Source organism: Phascolarctos cinereus, unplaced genomic scaffold, assembly GCF_003287225.1.
Source record: "Phascolarctos cinereus isolate Bilbo 61053 unplaced genomic scaffold, phaCin_HiC Scaffold_5;HRSCAF=322, whole genome shotgun sequence".
Classification (NCBI taxonomy): Eukaryota; Metazoa; Chordata; class Mammalia; order Diprotodontia; family Phascolarctidae; genus Phascolarctos; species Phascolarctos cinereus.
In genome coordinates, this window is record NW_027555958.1 from 117090576 (window position 1) to 117109065 (window position 18490).

The 18490-nt window shown below is 38.9% G+C and overlaps 1 protein-coding gene across 1 annotated transcript in view; it reads right to left on the bottom strand.

The window, feature by feature from the left end:
• ARFGEF3 (ARFGEF family member 3) overlaps nucleotides 1-18490 on the bottom strand; it is a 204201-nt gene that overhangs the window by 57645 nt on the left and 128066 nt on the right. Inside the window, exons 11-14 of the mRNA XM_020973740.2 lie at nucleotides 18046-18158; nucleotides 15781-16691; nucleotides 2090-2256; nucleotides 822-987 (exon numbers count right to left, since the gene is read on the bottom strand). Coding sequence (XP_020829399.1) covers nucleotides 822-987; nucleotides 2090-2256; nucleotides 15781-16691; nucleotides 18046-18158 — 1357 coding nt within the window. The remainder of the gene's footprint in view (nucleotides 1-821; nucleotides 988-2089; nucleotides 2257-15780; nucleotides 16692-18045; nucleotides 18159-18490) is intronic.

The window sequence follows — 18490 nt, forward strand, 5'->3', positions numbered from 1 at the left end:
GGCCTGATTCTGATTCTGCAGTTGTGAGACAATGTGATAAACACATCTTTCTAATGACCTCACTTGGATTTTAAAATAATTAAATTAATTACCAAACAGTGTATATTTAAAGCAAAGATGTCATGGTATTCATAATATCTTTGTAATACAAATACTATTCATGTGTATATATAATACAGTGATTTATATAATACAAATATCATTTATAATAACCTCTATAATACAAAAACTCCTTATGTAATAAGCCATTAGTATTATTTCAAGTACAGTGGGAAAGAAAATTAAGAATCACCAGGTTAAATGATATGGGAAACAAAACTGAAACCAGCTATCTATTCAATCACTCAACATTACTGTCAAAATCCCATGAGCACCAAAGAATCTCAGAGCATGGAGCTTCCAGGAATGATTCTGGGATTTGTGCCCAAAGTACACTAACCTCCCTTTTAAAATAAGATCGATGGTTTTACATCAATAAAGAGCCAAAGGAGGACTTACTGAATAGAGAACAGTGGGTACGACTATTAAGTGAAGCAGGAACAGGAATGAAATGAAAAGGGACAGTTAACTGAAGGAGCCCACAGCATTCTGACAATCAGAATATTGGTGAAAATCCATATGCATGCATACCTATTGACTTTGAGTCACACAACAATTGCTTGCATTCATGTCTATCAGATGATATTAAGATTCTGTGGATGTCCTTTGAAAATCTGTTAGAAAAGCTGTAGGATCCCTGGAATGGATTATGGGAAAGAAGGCATTCTCTCACTAACAAGTACTAAAAAAACAAACAAACCACAATGTAATGAGTCACTGACCAGTTAGCATGGTGATGAGGGGAAGGCTGTGTTCTTCGGGACTTCCCCAATATCCTGCTTCACCAAGCATGTTCCTATCAAGCACCTGATGGTAGAGTTCTTCAATCCAAGCTGGAGAGAAAACCATCAGCACCCCACTGGTTTGGACCTGCTTCATAAACTCTTTCTATGGAGACAGATTATATTAGCCAATGATAAGATTCAGTGTGTTGAGCCCCAAACTCTTTCACTTCCCCCTTCCAGTTGCCCCTTAATTGCCCCATGGTCAGTAAACCTAAATTCACTTTAGAAGTTCTGGGAAGATAGTCATATCAAAGTTATTATAACCCCCACGATGCCCTTTTCTATGTGAAATATATTAAATGCCGAGATAAGCATATTCCTGGGGGAACGCTAGGGTTCTTATATTTGATGTATTTATTGCTTAGTATATGAGCCATCCAGTTATACCATGATACAATTTATAGGAGGGATTTACTATCTGAAAACTTAATAGCCTGATAGAATAAATATATACCCAAGAGCACTTACATTTATGAAAGAGCTGCTCACCTCCACACCGCTGGAGATGTTTGTCTTATTTGAACAGAAAAAGAAGACTCTTGATTTCATGTAAGTTTCTACATATGTTACCAGTTCCATAGGTTTCTGTTTAGGACTTATTCTGCCGGTTTTGTTTTTCCCTCTAGTAAGGCTACTGGAGGCAATACCCATCTCAGAGGGATCCAACTAATAGGTAAAAGAAATTATCTTTCTCACTCTGTGCTCTATGAAAGGTATCTTAGTATCTGTTAATAAGTGAGTTTGCTCAGCCTGTGGACAAATATTGATCTAGGTACCATTTTGGAATCAAGAAAAAGTTTTCTATAGCATTTGTGTGCCCAATTTATCCTTCTCTCATGGATATATGCTTAGTAAGCAAAGCTAGTCCCCTGTGCACAGTCTGATGCAAGTTAACAAGCTTTTGAACTGAATAACAATTACATATCTGGGTATATAATAACAGCATTTGGTGAAATTATGGGGCTATCCATCCATCTGACTTTAAGTAGTCACAGCTTTTCAGACTCTGAGATAGGCTGCGTAGTGAGTATGTCTGTAGCTTAACAACATGGATATCTTTCCAGCCTCCAAATCCCTAAGAGACAATGGGAATGCCAAGGCAGCATGGCATGACATGTGTACAGCCTCTTCCTATATGTGACTAACAGTTGCCTTCACGGCTGAGTGCCCGCCCACTTAAGCGTACGTAGAGTGTCCGTGCTCACCAACATGACAGGTGCGAGTGTTGGCTTCTTTCTGTAGTAATCGCCATTGGAGAGCTTCAGATTGAGCAGAAGAGTGTAGTGTGATACCATGTAGAGACTGTCTGCATTCATCAGGATTTGAAAGCTGAGGCTGTTGGTGTTGTCAAATCCAGGAGAGTGAATCATACCTAACAGAAAGACAGAAAGAATCTCCAGGGGCCACAGACAAATCATTCAGGTAGGATTCCATTATAGAGAAGCATGAGCCAGCTATGGAGGTGGAAAACTCAGGCATTCTAAGACATTACTGGGAAATGAAAACTGGGGCCAAGATATTTGGCTTGGACCCTATTTCCTCCCTTTCTGATTCCTTTTCCCAAATACAACAACAACAATAATAATAATAATAATAATAATAATAATAATAAATGAAACAATCTGATTATATTTGGGTTATTTCCTTCTGCAGGGCTTGTGCTTTATAGAGGTAGCTAGTTAGCACAGAGATAGAGTGATGGACTCGGATTCAGGAAGATCTGAGCTCAAATTCCACTTCAGACACTTAATAGTTCTGCGACCCTGGCCTGGTCACATAAATGTTTGCAGACTCAGTTTCCTCATCCATACAGTGGAGATAATAATAGCACCTACCTCATAGTACTATTGTGAGGATCAAATGAGGTAATATATGCAAAGAACTCTGCAAACTTTAAAATGCTATATATACATTAGCTATTAGTATTATTTAAATTTGCTACAGACAAACTGTACTCACATTCTAACTGAGCCAAATAAAGGGCTCCTTGCTCGTCCAAGGCAGTAGCAATAGTTCTTATTTCTATGGTGTTGTGTACAAATAGCATTGTGGTGTGTGGTAGTGTGTACAAATAGCATTATCCTGTTTTTACAAGTGAGGAAACAGGCTCAGAGGGGTCCAATGAATACCTCATGACCTCATGGCTGATAAATGTAGGAGCCAGGCTGTGAATTCTCTTGGCATATGAGTATGTGTACAAGTCTTATACTGCATTTATTCCATAAAACACACCACCATACACTACTTAACTAGAAGTTGTGTCAGAAACTAAACCCTGGTCTCCTCTGTCTCTATAGCAACTTCTGCATAGGGCTGAGGTTCAAATGAGATGTTTGTAAGGCTCTTAGCAGGCACTATGAGCCTGGCACATGTAGACACTTAAGTACTTATTCCCCTCCGTTTCCCTGTCACTCAGTCTGGTGTCATGTTCACCATTTTGCCTTATTGTTTTGATATCACACAAATGTTTGGGCTGACATGGATGTGGTTGGAATATGACTGGGTGGAAGAAGCATGGGCTCTAAACTCCAAACATCTGGATTTGAATCACTACTCTACTACTTATTTCCTATGTGACCTTGGGCAAATCACTTAATTTTTCTGGACCTCAGTTTTCTCATATGCAAAATTGGGGGTTTTGACTAGATAATTTCTAAAGTGTCTTTAGGCTCTGAACCTATACTCCTAGAATATGGCATGAAAAATAGATAGACAGATACACAGATAAACAAGTAGATTCTGGCCCTCATTCTCAACAGCATACATATTTCATGTGTAATTTTAAATCTTTTTTTTTCCAGAATCTCCAAGTTAATTTGTAAGAACAGAAGGTGATACCTAGATTATCTATTTTCAACTTTGTATTATTTGTTTTAGAGGCATCCGAGCAGAGGAGATAGCTGGCCTCAGAGTCAGAAAAATTTGGGTTCAAGTCCTGCCACTGACACATCCTAGCTGTGTGACCCTGAGAAAGTCACTTAATTTCTCAGTAACTTTTATTTATAGTTGCAGAATACTTGCTGATCTGCACTGCTAGAAGGAGTTTCTACACTGGCAGTTCCCCACACTGATGAAATTACAGTTCTGGAACAATTTTTTTAACTTCTACAGATGGGGTTTTGATCCCTAATTTTCCACTTTTACTCCAAATTAATAGGTGACTAACTTAATGGCTAATATCTAGTGCAGGAAGAGGACATGAAATATAACATGGCTTTTAAAGTTGGTTCAAAGCCAAATAAAATTGGTGGCATCAGAGGAAAAAAGCTATTTCCATCTATTCAAACATATTAATTGTGAGACAACTTTTTTTTACTTGATAAAAAGCATTAAAATACCATTAAGTAAAAGAGTAATGCTTGTCTTGCTTTGTGAGGCTTCACAAATTCTGTGCTACAAGTTTCTTGGATTTTTATCTTGGAATTGTGAGCTAGATGCATAAATTAAAATGTTGGAAGATAGCATTAAAAAATCACTCATTTTTCAAGGAGTGTCTAAGTTTAGGAAATAGCAATGTACCCCAACACACATGGATCAGTGAGACTGTCTAAAGCTTTTAAGCTGGGTGGGATTTTTGCAATTCTCTGGGCCACACAAAGTACAGGAATGCCTATTTCTGTTTAACAACTTGGAAGAGAATTTTGATGGTGCAATTACTACCCTATAGTACATTATTTGTGACATAAGACACAGGAAAAAACCTATAATTGACTTAGCTATTAGACACTAACAAAAAATGGAAGAGCAAAAAATTATTTGAGTGTGTTTTGAAAGACTGGGCAGATGCTCAGCTCATGAAAAGTAAGAGGGCAACTAATGTATTTACTGGGACTCATGTAAAACTTAAAGGGCATAAATGACCCTGAAGCTCAATGTCATAAGCAGAGAGAGAGAGAGAGAGAGAGAGAGAGAGAGAGAGAGAGAGAGAGAGAGAGAGAGAGAGAGAGAGAGAGAGAGAGAGAGAGAGAGAAACCACTAGAAGGCATTATTGTTCATCAGTAGTGACAAGTGGTCAAACTGGTTATAAGCAGCCTGTTGATCGGTTACGTACATTTTTACATAGGACAGCTTGATTAATGTTTCAAGTTATGAAACTCAGCCAGCTCACAAGAATGGAACAAAACCAGGTATAAGGAATATTTTGCCTCAGGGAAAATGGCAATCTGCTTGATTTCCCAGATTTATCTCAGAATAAATCCCATACTTTCTTATAATTATGTGAAAAATGTGCTTTTGTTGAAAATATATGCCATAAGAAGTCTCTAGGCAATAGAATAGACTAGTCTCATATCTGTGCTTGCTAAGTGCTATCTACTGGCAAGTTATCAAAATTGGAAGGACACGACAGTCGGACTTAAAGCCTATAAAATCTTGGTAACTGACTTTTCCCTTCTTTGAGTACCTACTTGTTTGTTTGCCTTTCCCCTTCTCCTTCATTCTGATTCTTTCTTTCATCTACACTCACCCACCCCCACTTCTGCCCCCTGGCATCCAATCTCTGGTCCAATCAATATATCATGCTTCATTGTCAGGAGCTATAACAACAAGATGAGTTCTCTCAATGATTTGTTATCTTATTCCCTGCATTTAACAATAAAGCATTTTGCTTGGCAACAGATTTCTTTACATAAGACCTAGCATCTAATTATGGTTTTAATGACATATGGGATGGATTTTTTTTAATTAAGGGCTTTCCACTGACACCTACACATCAGAAATTGGAAAAACACACAAATGCATGTTGTGCTATCAATTTCCTATCCATCATCATCTGTTTCTTTCTCTCCTGTGTAAAATCACTCTATAAATTTTAGGATTTCTTAAACAGGGCCTGCTAAACTTGAATCAGGTCCATAAAATAAAAATAATTTCACAATCACATGCCTTTGCCATCCTACTTTTCTTCTATGCTTCCCCTGTTTTCGTTAGTATGGTCACAGGTGCAAACTTTTTGTCAGATATCTTGACTGCAACAATCCTCTTCTTGGGGCCATTCTCTGCTGTCTAGTAAAAACACTCAATAGCCACACTGCAATCTTCATTTGGTTTTCAAGGTCCTCTGACAATGTGGCGTTAACCAACCTACTTTCACCTACTCTATCTTGACAAGTAAACATGTCAATTTTCATGTTCTAATTTTGGAACAGATGTTTTATGAGTGTCATGCCACCTTAAAACAAAAGGTTTCCAAAAGCGAGTCTAATGTAGTGGGTAGAGAACATTTGGCATTAGGATGAGTTAGGCTGAAGTTCTGCCTTTGATATAAACTGGTTTTATGACCCTGGGCAAGTCACTTAACCTTCAAGGGTCACAGAAACTCTTTAAGCTTCTAAATTGCAGAGCGGATGCTGATCTGCATTGGTAAGAGAAGAAGGCCAAAGAAATCACAAATTTGATCTCAGGTCAAGTAGCGTAGGGGAAAGGTCCTTTCCATTGGTCTGTATAAATATCATTTAAAAAAATTAAATTTAAAATAAAACATAGGGGCAGCTAGGTGGCGCAGCGGATAGAGCTCCAGCCTTGGAGTCAGGAGGACCTGAGTTCAAATCTGGTCTCAGACACTTACTAGCTGTGTGACCCTGGGCAAGTCACTTGACTCCATTGCCTAACCAAAAAACAAACAAAAAACAAAAAACAAATAAAACAAAACATAAAGATTAAAAAAACCCTATAAAATTAACATCTAAAATGATTCATATGTTCACATGATACATGTATTATATGTATCATATCTTATTAAAACATAAACTCCCAGGGATTACACATCCACAGTGACTATATGCACAATTGTTTCAAAATTACTAATGGGAAGAATAGTAGATGTCAGTAAATGGTCTAAGCTCTCTGTGACCCCTTTTGCAGTACTCACACTGCAGGTGATTTCACAAACCTAAGGGTCATTTTATATCTGCTTTACAGATTGCTACAGTCCCTGTCCCCTCCCCACTCCCAATTCATTATCTGGTAGCCAAGAGGCCCAGGTCTTGGAGTCAGGAAGACAGGGGATCAAACCATTCCTCTCACACATTCTATGTGATGGAATGGACAAATCCCCTAACCTCTCAGTGTCCCAGGAAGCCTTCCAAGACTGTAAGTTGCAGAACAATTGCTGATGGGCATTAGTGGGGGGGAGTTTCAACACTGGGAAAGCCCCACTCTGATAAAATCCCATATCTGGAGCAAAAAATAAAATAAAATCTGGTAGTCAACTGGCCTGTCTGTATTTAGCTAGGCAGAGTCCCAGGCAGTAGACACTATATTGTTGGGACTATCACATCCTTCAAAAAGCCAGGTTACTTCCATGCTGTGATGAAGCATTGGAGCAAGACTTTCATGATAACACATCTATGGTGCATAGCACAAATCTCCTAGAGAAGATTTCCAGAAAGGCATGGATAAGAATTGGGCTGAGGAAGCCCACATGCATGAGATCAGTGATCCAGACAAAGCACCAAAGCCCTCAAGGCCTTCTAAGACTCCTCCTTCATAGGCTGATCCCATTCCTTAGGAAGGTTTTTCCCCTCCCTAGCCTCACAATTTCTCTGAGAGTTCTCCTCACGTTAGCAGCCTTTTACCCTTGTGAGGATGTTGAATCTTTCTGCATTTTTTTTTCTATGCCCTAGAACCCCAGAACCTTGATATGCTGCTAGGAGGAAGCCTAGTGGTGATAATCTACTCAAATCCAGAGATCCACTATAACCATATTGTCCTTCTAGTGCCTCTGGAGATGCTTTATGGAACCCTGAAGTTTTCTCCAAGTAGAATATAACCTACTTGAAGGCAGGCATTGTTTTTCATTCTGCCTTTCTATTTCTAGCACCTAGCACAGTACCCTGCACATAACAGGTACTCAACAAATGCTCGCTTCACTGGATTGGATTATAAAGTCATAATTTTAAAATCACCAAACTACGGGAAGAAAGCCTAAGTCAAATTCTGTCTGTGGATCTATACACATTATATACAGTGTACCAGACATTGTGCTAGGCACTACGATTTCAAAGATAAAGATGACAGTTTCTATTTAAAGGAGCTTACCTTCTGTCTGGAAAGATAACATATGCATATAAAGTATATTACACAATAAATATAGGCAACTGGGAGTTGAAGGAAGCACTAGCAGCTTAGAGGACCAGAAAAGGCTCCATATAGAAGGTGGCAATTGAGTTGTGTGGAAAGAAACTGGGGATTCTAAGAGAAAGAGGTGAGGAGGGAGTACATTCTAGGTAACAGTGCACAGCCAGTGCAAAGGTGCAGAGATGGGAAATGTGGCATCATGTGTGAGGAATTGCAAGAAGAGCACCCTGGCTAAACCACACAGTGTATAAAGAGGAGTAATGTATACGAATGCTGGAAAGATAGGAAGAGGCCAGGTGGTGAATGGCTCAAATGCCAAACAAAGAAGTCTGTATTTCATCCAAGAGGTAATAGGGAGTCCCTGGAGTTTACTGAGCAATAGAGTGACCTTGCTAGACCTGGGCTTTAGAGAGATCACTTTGGCAACTGTGTATAACACGGTTTATACAATGATTTCAAAGTCTGGGTTCTTCTTTTGAAATATGGTGGGGGCCGTATTTAGAACAAGTGCTTTCTTTCTCCCTTTCTTCTCCCCCAACCCCGCTTTAGCAAGAAGAGAATTGATTCTTCAGGCTTTAAAGGCTAACATTCTTTAAATATTGTCACTGTGATCCCTATTTGCCAAGTAGCTATTAATGCAACCTGTTACTGGCACCTTTTCATTTTAATAGCTTTCAGAAGAACAGAAATATCTAGCATTTAGGATTCTGATAAGGCATTTAACCCCTTGTTCTGATATTATTTTTAGATGCAAAGTACCTGTCTGAGAAAAGGTTATATTTATGGCATCTATTTGTCCTGAGAAATCTGGAGCATTTCTGACTTCAAGAAAAAGAAATGTACATTTAGCAAGAGTTTCCAAAAGGAATGTTCTTTGTCAGATCATGTGCCCTAATTTTAGGTTTGGAAAATAGGGTCATCATATGTATAACAGTAAATGTCTGTATGTCTTTGACTTCAGAGAGGAAAAGAGGGCCATGTAAACAGTAAGGAACACTCATGTGGTCTAAGGTAAACCACTATTCTGAAAAAAAAAATCTGTGTAACATCATATTCATTTTCTGATCAAGCTATATGGGAAAGAAGTTTGGATCAACAATCAGAAGATCTGGTTTCTACTTTCACAAAGACTATTAACATTCTGTGTAACACTGAGTAAGTCACTTGACCTTTAAAGATCCTAAGTCTATAAAATAAAGGGGTTGAAATAGATTAGCATTTCTCAAAGTGTGGTCAGAAGACTCCCGGTTGAGGGAATGGGGGTCCATGATACCCTTTCAGAAGACTCTTAAGATAAAAACTATTTTCAGAATAAGATGTTATTTGCCTATACAAATACTTTTCCCTTTTCTGACTACATATTTGCATGAAGCTGGGTTTTTTTTCCATATTCTTCAACTCAAACATATCACTACAGATTAAAGGCAGGAGCAGATATGAGAATCCAGCAAAAATATATAAAACAATGACACTCTTCTCACTAAATTTTTTGCTTTGGAAAATATGTGCATTTTCATAAAAATTATATATGTCAACATGAAATAGGTTTGTTATTGGTCTTTTAAAATGAACTAATAAATATTTTATTATCAGTTTTAATTTCTAATGTAGTGACTATCACTACATATAACCCATATAAACAAAAAGATCTTTTGGGTCAACAATTACGAAGAGTATAAAGGGGTCCTGAGACCAAATAGTTTGAGAGCTGCTCAATTAGATACCTCCAGGCCCTTTCAACATCAAAGACTGTGGAATGCACGTATCAATGGTGTCATTCAGGGCTAACCACAGGACTGACAGATATAAATTAGCTTATTGAGAATAGGACCCCCAAATAACTCTATACTTTGGAAATAATTATCAACAACGGTTAAGAAAAAGGACTTAAGCACTGAAGGACATAGGAATTGACAACCTGGCAGTTAGTTCACACCCAACTTTAGTGCTTTTTATAAGCCTGCAACTCTAGGATTCTTTATTTCAATTTATAATTATGTATAACATTTTATGGTATGCAAAGTATATTGAGTCAAACAGACTTCTTGGCAGGTACGACTCTGAAATCCTGGCAGTTTTTCTGCATGCTACCAAGTTTTAAGAGTTGATCAATCTGCACATACAATTTCATCTCAACCCCATCTCAAAATCCCCAAACAGTACCCACTTAGCTCTTTTGGTGCCCATTGCAGATGGCCAATGAAAATGTGTTGAATTAATTTGAAAAGCAAACCATATATATAGGGGCAGACTTTGGCTCATCATTTTTCCAAATCATAATGTTCAGATTATATTTCCTAACTCTACGATAGCTGACTTTCTATGATCCTTTCCACTCTGCCTGGTTTTTTCAACTCCAGGGAACCAGATACGCCTCCCAGGTTAAACTCATTACCTCTACTACCAGGCTGTTCACTCAAGCCTTGACTGACACTAGCTCCCTCAGCCTTTTCTCCCCTCTGATTGGAAGGCTAAAGGGTACAGCACCAAATTCCTTCCAATGCCTTCTTTTATACAGGGCAGAAACTGGACTTTTAGGTTCACTGTATTCAGTATCTGTTTCCCTGACTGGTTTTTTCAACTCCACACAACAAGATGCCCCTGTACTAGGTACCTTGGTGTCTCTTGCCTCCCCTCTTTCTTTCCTTTTTTTTTTTGTGTGTGTTATCTCTCCCTGCCCCATTAGATAGGAAGCTCCTTGAGGGTAGGGAATATTTTTCTTTTTATTAATTGTATCCCCAGTGCTTAGCAGAGTGCCTGGCCCATAGCAAACACTTAATAAATATTAATTAGATTGGACTTTTATTATTCTTATGAAGAACTCTCATATGAAAGACATACTAGACTTGTTCTGCTTAGCCTCCCAGGCTAGAACTAGTAGCAGTGGGTGAGAACTGCAGACATGGAGACTTTGACCTGGTGTAAGGAATAATATCCTAAGAACTAGAGTTGACCCAAAACAAACAATGGGAAGTAGTGGGTTCCCCTTGTTCAAGCAGAGACTAAACACTGGTTGGGGGTGTTATAGAGAAGGTCACGGATCAAAAGGCCTCCGATGTCCTCTCCAAATAGATTCAGTTTCTTAGGAAACAAAGATGAGACTGCTAGTAAATTAATACTTCATTGACCCAGCATCATTAAAAAGGAGAACTGCAATAATAGCATATCTCCTAGACATCCCTTTGAGAAATGGGAAAGCCTACATTTTATCTGCTTTTGAGGGCAATCTTTATATTCCTTGACTTCTTAAACAGAGCAAACCAAAAAGTAATTTAACATATTTTTAGTGACTTGGGGCCACTATTATAAATATTTCCAGACATTTCAAATAGCTGACTATAGCTTTCTACCCATAGGTGACCAGCCTCTTCCCAGTTTTCTTATTCAAAGATGACACTTAGCAATATGTCTAACCATCTCAGGACTTCAAGACTTCAGGGAAGTGACAAGTCATTCCTATTTAAAAAAATGTTGAAGATCCCTACCCAACACTAAATGGCTCTAGGCTGCTGTGCTTTTATCGTTCTTACAGTTGGTTTTTGTTTCCTTGCTTCATGTCAGGATGCCAAATGTTCCTTCTTACTTGTGCCAAGCGTCTACCTCTGGAAGGACCATTCCCTTTGACTTTACTGCCTCTAATTTTTTGTCAACTGAGAAATCAAATAACCAAACATATTAGTATTGTATGAATACAAGAGTAGACTGAAAAAAAGCCTTGAGAAAGGAGAATGAAAGCTAGTGAACTATGTGATAGATAGTTTAGCTGCCTTTTATCCTTCCTTTCAAGTTTATGGTTGTGTTCTAGATAGTTGAGTTAGACAGAAGTATAACTGGTTTCTGGATGACGGAATGACCACTTCATTAATTCATTCACTCATTTACTCATCTTTTATAACTGAGTTTCTATATTTGCTGAGATGCACCATTACTTTCACTTGGTTGTAAATGACCTACCAAACCATAAAACAGATATAGCAGAGGGTACAAGGACTAAAATGAAGTAGGTAGGTGGCTCAGTGGATAGAGTGCCAGGTCTGGAGTTGGGAAGACTTGAGTTCAAAGCCAGTCTTAGACACTTACTACCTGTGTGATCCTTGGAGCAAGTCACTTAACCTCTGTTTGTCTTAATCCACTGGAGAAGGAAATGGCAAACCACTCTACCACCTTTGCCAAGAAAACCTCATGGACAGTGTGGTACATGGGGTCATGAAGAGTTGGACACGACTGAACATGGACTAAAGCATATAGCTGGAATTTAAGATCACTTTGCTAATGGAAATCTGATTCCTTGATTGAATTAGGGATTCAGCCAAGTTCAATCAGGAATATTTGAATTTGTTTAGTGATAAACCAACTGTGCAAATTATGTACACTTAGAAGGATAAGATACTAAGTGGCTGATAGAGTAAGACTTTTCATGGAAATGAAAAACCCAACCCACCCTCTGCAGTTGGAGAGTGATATCACAGGTCACCACAAAAGAGGAAGAAATGACTCAATTTAAAACTATATGAACTCTAAGAACTGTGAAAGAATGGATTCATACTCAAAAGGTCCTACGAGCTTGTGATAGATTTGTGTGGGAGAGCAGTAGCTTGCTAAGGGATTATTTGGGTCTTACCAACATTTCTTTGCAGAGATTCTATAGGTGCAAGAACATGCATGTGTTTAAGAAACATGTGATGAAAATAACAAGGCCAATATTGAAATAATATGATAATGGAAAATGAGCCTTTAAGGAGAACTATGTGAACATATAGTTAAAGGCTTTTTTATCCTAAAAAGAAGCAGTATATTCCTTTTCTAGGAAGTATGTCAAGATAGAAAGAAGACCTCTCTCTTAAAGATGTACTGTCCTAAAGGTGAAGTTGGGGTGGTGGAAATAGGAGAAGGGGTACTAATGAGAGACCACTCTCAGTAGTACCAACAAACCAAGTCTTGAAGTTTGCTAGTAGAAGAAAAACAGTGGGGCCTCAAGGTTCTATAATAGGTCTAGAGCCTCACAGACCCTACATATCATTCCTATACAAAGAAACAGCTGTAATTGCCAGATCATATTTAGTTGTATGTTAGAGAGAGTTCCATCTTTCTTTAGTGTTCAATTATAGCTCTCTCATTTAACAAATTTATCTAAATCCTTTTAAAATCTACTCCCCCCCCACACTAAATTAACTCTTGAGGAAATGAGCTCTAAATGTTTATCAGGAAAGAGCCAGTCAGGAAGATCCGTTTATTGTGCTTAAAACTGTGTTGATAAGTTTTAAAAGATATCTCTTTGTCTTAGTATTTGGGGACTTGATAAACACGTCAGTAATGTTTCTTGATATAGGGAATTCCCAGTGAGGAAATGCCCTCTTCCTATACAGATCAGCATTTGCTTCGCAACTTGGAGTTTTTAGCCAGCCGCCTGGGCACTTAGATGTTAAATGATTTGCCCCACATCATGCAGCCAGCATGTGTCAGTGGTAGAACTGAAACGTTGGCCTTCTGGACTCCAAGGCAGGCTCCCTAACCACTATTCCACATCGTCTTTAACCTTACTGATCTCTGTTATGTTTTTCTACATTTTGATCTCAGATCTCAGCTTATACTATTCTAAGACAGCAGAATCCTAATGTTTTTAGTTTGTCCTCCTATATGCATCCCTCATCTATCATTCTAGCAGCTCCCCTCTGGACCTTCTCCAAGTCCATTAAATCCTCCTTGAAGTATGGTGATCAGGATTGCATATATTAGTCCCAGAATGTGTATGCCAGGATTTTATTGAAGAGATGGATGATCGTTTGATTTTTCCTTTAAAGAGTTTTATTGCCGTTCTCCTTGATCTCCTCAACATTCTGTCATATTTGGTGCTCCCTGACTCCCATGATCTCTAGTGGGAATGTAGCCAGAGTCAATATATATCAGATCTGTGATTTTGATGCAGGGATTCTCTCAACCAACACAGGTCACAACCCATCTAAAACTTAGTATGATCATAGGGTCATAGATTCAGAGTTGGAAGGGATATTTCAACTCCTTTATTTCACAGCTAAGTAAACTGAGGCAATGGGCATCTAGGTGGCTCAGTAGATAGAGTGCTGGGCCTGGAGTCAGGAAGAACTGAGTTTAAATTCTGACTCAGACATTTATCAGCTGTATTACCCTGGGCAACTCACTTAACCCTGTTTGCCTCAGTTTTCTCATCTGTAAAATGAGTTGGAGAAGGAAATGGCAAGCCACTTCAGTACCCTTGCCAAGAAAAATGGGATCGTGAAGAGTCACATACCACTGAAACAACTGAACAACAACAAACTGAGGGAAAGAGAGGTGAAGTAACTTCTCACAGAGCACAAAAGTAATAAATGGAAGAGCCAGGATTTGAACCCAGGTCCTCTGACTGCAAATCTGGCTCCCTCTCCACTGTACTGTGCTGAATGGTTAAGGTACTTGTCCATGGTCACACAATTAGTTAAAGTCAGGAGGGAGGATTTGAATCTAAGTCTTCCTGGTATCAGTTAGAAAATGCTATCCAATGCATCATGCTGCCTCTCTCTAGTGAGAGTAGAGATTCCTTAAACCCTCTTCTGTTTTTATTTTTAAGGAAGAGTTGTCATCTGTTGTTTTGGTCAAAATTTGGAGTATCAAATTTTTTTAGCCTATGAAGTTTGGACTTAGGGGGAGAACAGATACATCTCCTAGCCAATATCTGGCATACAGAAAGACACTTGAGTAATTAATTATAACATCACTACAAGACAATGAAAACTCAGTTCACTAGAGAGCAGAATTTATCATAAGGTAGGCCTGCCTTGGAGTCCATTCAAGGGAATTTAGTTACTGAAATGAGTAAGTCCTTGAATATAACTGGATTTCAGTTTTATAGCTGACCCATGGATTGGACCCATAGGTCAACATTGTAAAAAGGTCCCCATATGTTATGAAACACTGATTATAGAATTCTATTTTAGGAATAGATCTCTACCTAACACCTACCACTCTAGAATTCTTTGTTGTTGCTCAGCCCTTTCAGTCATGTCTGACTCTTTGTGACCCCATTTGGGGTTTTCTCGGCAAAGATTCTAGAGTAGTTTGCCATTTCCTTCTCTAGCTCATTGGACAGATGAGGAAATTGAGGCAAACAGGGTTAAGTGACTTGCCCTGGGTTACACAGATAGTCAGTTTCTAAGGCTAGATTTGAACTCAGATCTTCCTGCTCTGAAGACGCTAAACCTGGTGTTCTATCCACTGCACCACCTACCTGCCCTTCTAGAACTCTACTGAACTCAGTGGAACCCTTTACAACAACCTGGTGGCAGAGTGGTTAGAATGTTTTATTTGGAGTCCAGAGACCTGGGTTTGAATCTTGATTATGATACTTATCTAGCTGGACAAATTACTTAACCTTTCTGAACTTCAGTTTCCTTATATATAATGAGGGATTAGATGGCTTCCAACGTAACCATTCTATGTTGGAATTTATGATCCTGTGATTCCTTTCTCTAAAAGAAATGGAAGAATCCCAGAGAATTACCAGAGTGTGCTCGCAGGGAAGCTAGGTGGCGCAGTGGATAGAGTGCTGGCCCTGAAGTCAGGAGGACCTGAGTTCAAATGTGGCCTCAGACCAAACACTTGACACTTACTAGCTTTGTGACCCTGGGCAAGTCACTTAACCTCAATTGCCTAAAACCAAAAAACAAACAAAGAAAACAACAACAACAACAAAAGAAATAGAGTGTGCTTGCGTACTTCAAATTGTATATTTAGTTGTAATTGCTCTCTAGAGCCAGGTGCCCTGAACATTACTTTTGACTGTATAGTGGTAGAATCATTTGCAAACCTGAACAGAAGGTTGAGGAGAAGTTCTGGAGTGCAGAGTCCACTTCTTCCACAGTGGGGAGGGCAAGGAGCCGAGGAAGGAGGTTCTCCAGGCTTTGCAAGAATAACCTGGCACTGTGCTGCTCCGCCTCCTGGCTCTTCAGCAGTTTTAAGGAGAGGGCAGCTGTCCTCAAAGATCTGTGGCCCAGGCAATCCCTCGGGGTCTGCTCTTCATCAGCTAGAGAACAATTATCAGACCCAATGTCTGAGACATCAGACCTCCCAGAGTCTTTTTCTGCTGCCATGGAGTACTGATCACAGGAATCAAATTCAGTCCTAGAAAGGTCTTGATCATCTACACTGAAATTACTCTCACTATATCTGGATCCGTATGACCTCGTCCTGCAATCAACGGACAGGAAATTAGTTATGTCAGGGTAAACAACAGTGTGGCTTCTCTGAACAACATCTGGTTGGTCTATCGCGTCTGATTCTCGCTCTTTCCTTAGAATTTCCTTACTCTCTTGTACGGCTGGCGACTTTAAACAACTCTTTTGGTTTTCGGGGTTCTCCTCAGGCGTGGTCTGCCCCATTTCACCCTCCAAAGTGGTCTGACCTGTATCCGTGGTAACACTAATGCTAATGTCAGGGCTCTTCTCATTTCCTGATTCCCATGGGGTGTGTTCTGAGGACAGGACTCGCCTTTGCCACCGAAAGTCAGCTTCATTGATCTCCATGGATTCACGGCTCGATTCACCCCCATCTTTCAACTCATCAATGCGCCGGAGAAGGAGCTGCACCTGCTCCTCACTCAAACCTTTGCCCTGGCTAAGTTCGTCTAGTGCTCCAAGTAGGGTGCAGACACAGGATACCGAGGCAAAGCAGGCTTCGATGCCGCCTTTTATACAAGCTTCTGTCATTCCATCCATAATTCTGTGCCGTTATTGTTGTTGTTTAAGAGAGAAAAAGAAAACAATACCATCTCAAGGACAGAAAAAGTATTCTAAAGGGAAAATGCATTGGCAAGCTGGTAAGTGATGTGATATTCACAATAAGGGACAATGCTCATATACATTAGTTCTCCTTTACTTTAAAGATCTGTCATTTCATTAGTGTGACTGTTTTCCCCAACATTCCCCAACAAAGATTACAGTCCCTCCCATGATGAAATAAATGGTCTCTTTGAGCTGATGTTGCCAAAAAATTCACCAACCTGGGGACAAGCTTCTCAAAACTTAGGCTAGGTCTTTGACAGATATGCAGTCTAGTACCTAGTCCATACACACACACATATGTACACACATACATACATGCATATACACACATATTAAATTATACATAGCCATCTATTATATATATATATATATTTGTATTAAACATTAAAATGTATAATGTATACACATATATGTACATATATGTATGTATGTTACATATGCTGTAATAATATGTTGCATATAATATATATTACTATGTATATAACATATCATGTTATAATATATTTTATCACATTATAATAATGGTATAATGTATTTTATAATATATCATATTCTTATATTATTCTACATAGCACAATAATATATATCATTATTATCAATAATAGGATATATAATATATAAATGTATATGTGTATTATTACATATTATTTCACACATATATATTATTTCTTTGGGAGTCAGGGATGGACCTCAATTTCACTGGCCTAGGAAGGAAGCTTCTAATGAGGAATTTCTCTCTACCAGCGCAATTCAGCAACTGTTCTATAATTTATAGACTTAGAGTGTTGCCTGGGGGCACTGAGAGGTTGTGACTTAGACTAAGGTCACGCAACCAGTAGGTGTCAGGGGATGCTTGAACCCAGGCTTTCTAACTCTAATGCTAATGCTCTATCCACCATGCCTCACAGGCTTTCTCTATATCATAAAGATGAGAATAGAAATTGAACTTATACTATTACTAGAACAGTGAACTGCACAGTGAAGAGCCTGTCTCTACCAATGTAGGTCATCACCTTTTCTGTAACTTAGGGCTCTAGTGGGTTGCCCAGAGCACTGAGGGGTTATGCACTTTGCCCAGGATCACACCACCAACATATATCAGAGATGGGACTTGAACCCAGGTCTTTATGGTTCCAAAGCTAGCTCTCGCTTCACCATACCACATTGTACCCCAACCCTCAATCCAAGACACATACACACATACACACACACAGGGACAGACTGGGTGGATTCTTCTAAACATCATTCTTCAATAAGTAGTACAGAAATGGAAGAAGAAAGTGCATACGTACAGTTTGAGGAGATCTAGATGTGACTTTCTTTTTGAAACTGATCTTTTCCTGGATTCAGGTTCAGTGGAGCTGGGCCCTGCCAAATCACAGAGCCTTTGGGGGCTACCAAGTATCTTTAAAAAAAAGGAAAAATGCCTTAAGTTTGCTTCTTTTTTTTTTTTTTAAAGAATATTACACACTCACAAAAAGCTATACAAACATGAGCTCAAATAAACACGAAACCATTCTTTGTTGACAGCAAGCAATAGGAGCTTACTGTAATAGGAGTATAAATCTGGTACCCTAAACAAAACAGGCCCTAACATTTTTCTTGAACTGCATCCTAGCATCCAGACACCCAACACTTCAGGCTGGACTTGAGTAGAAAGAGAAATCTCTAGGGTGTGATTTGCCTTAAGGTACCAATATTCTTTATTTTATGACAGTATATAGTAGTTTTATTTTG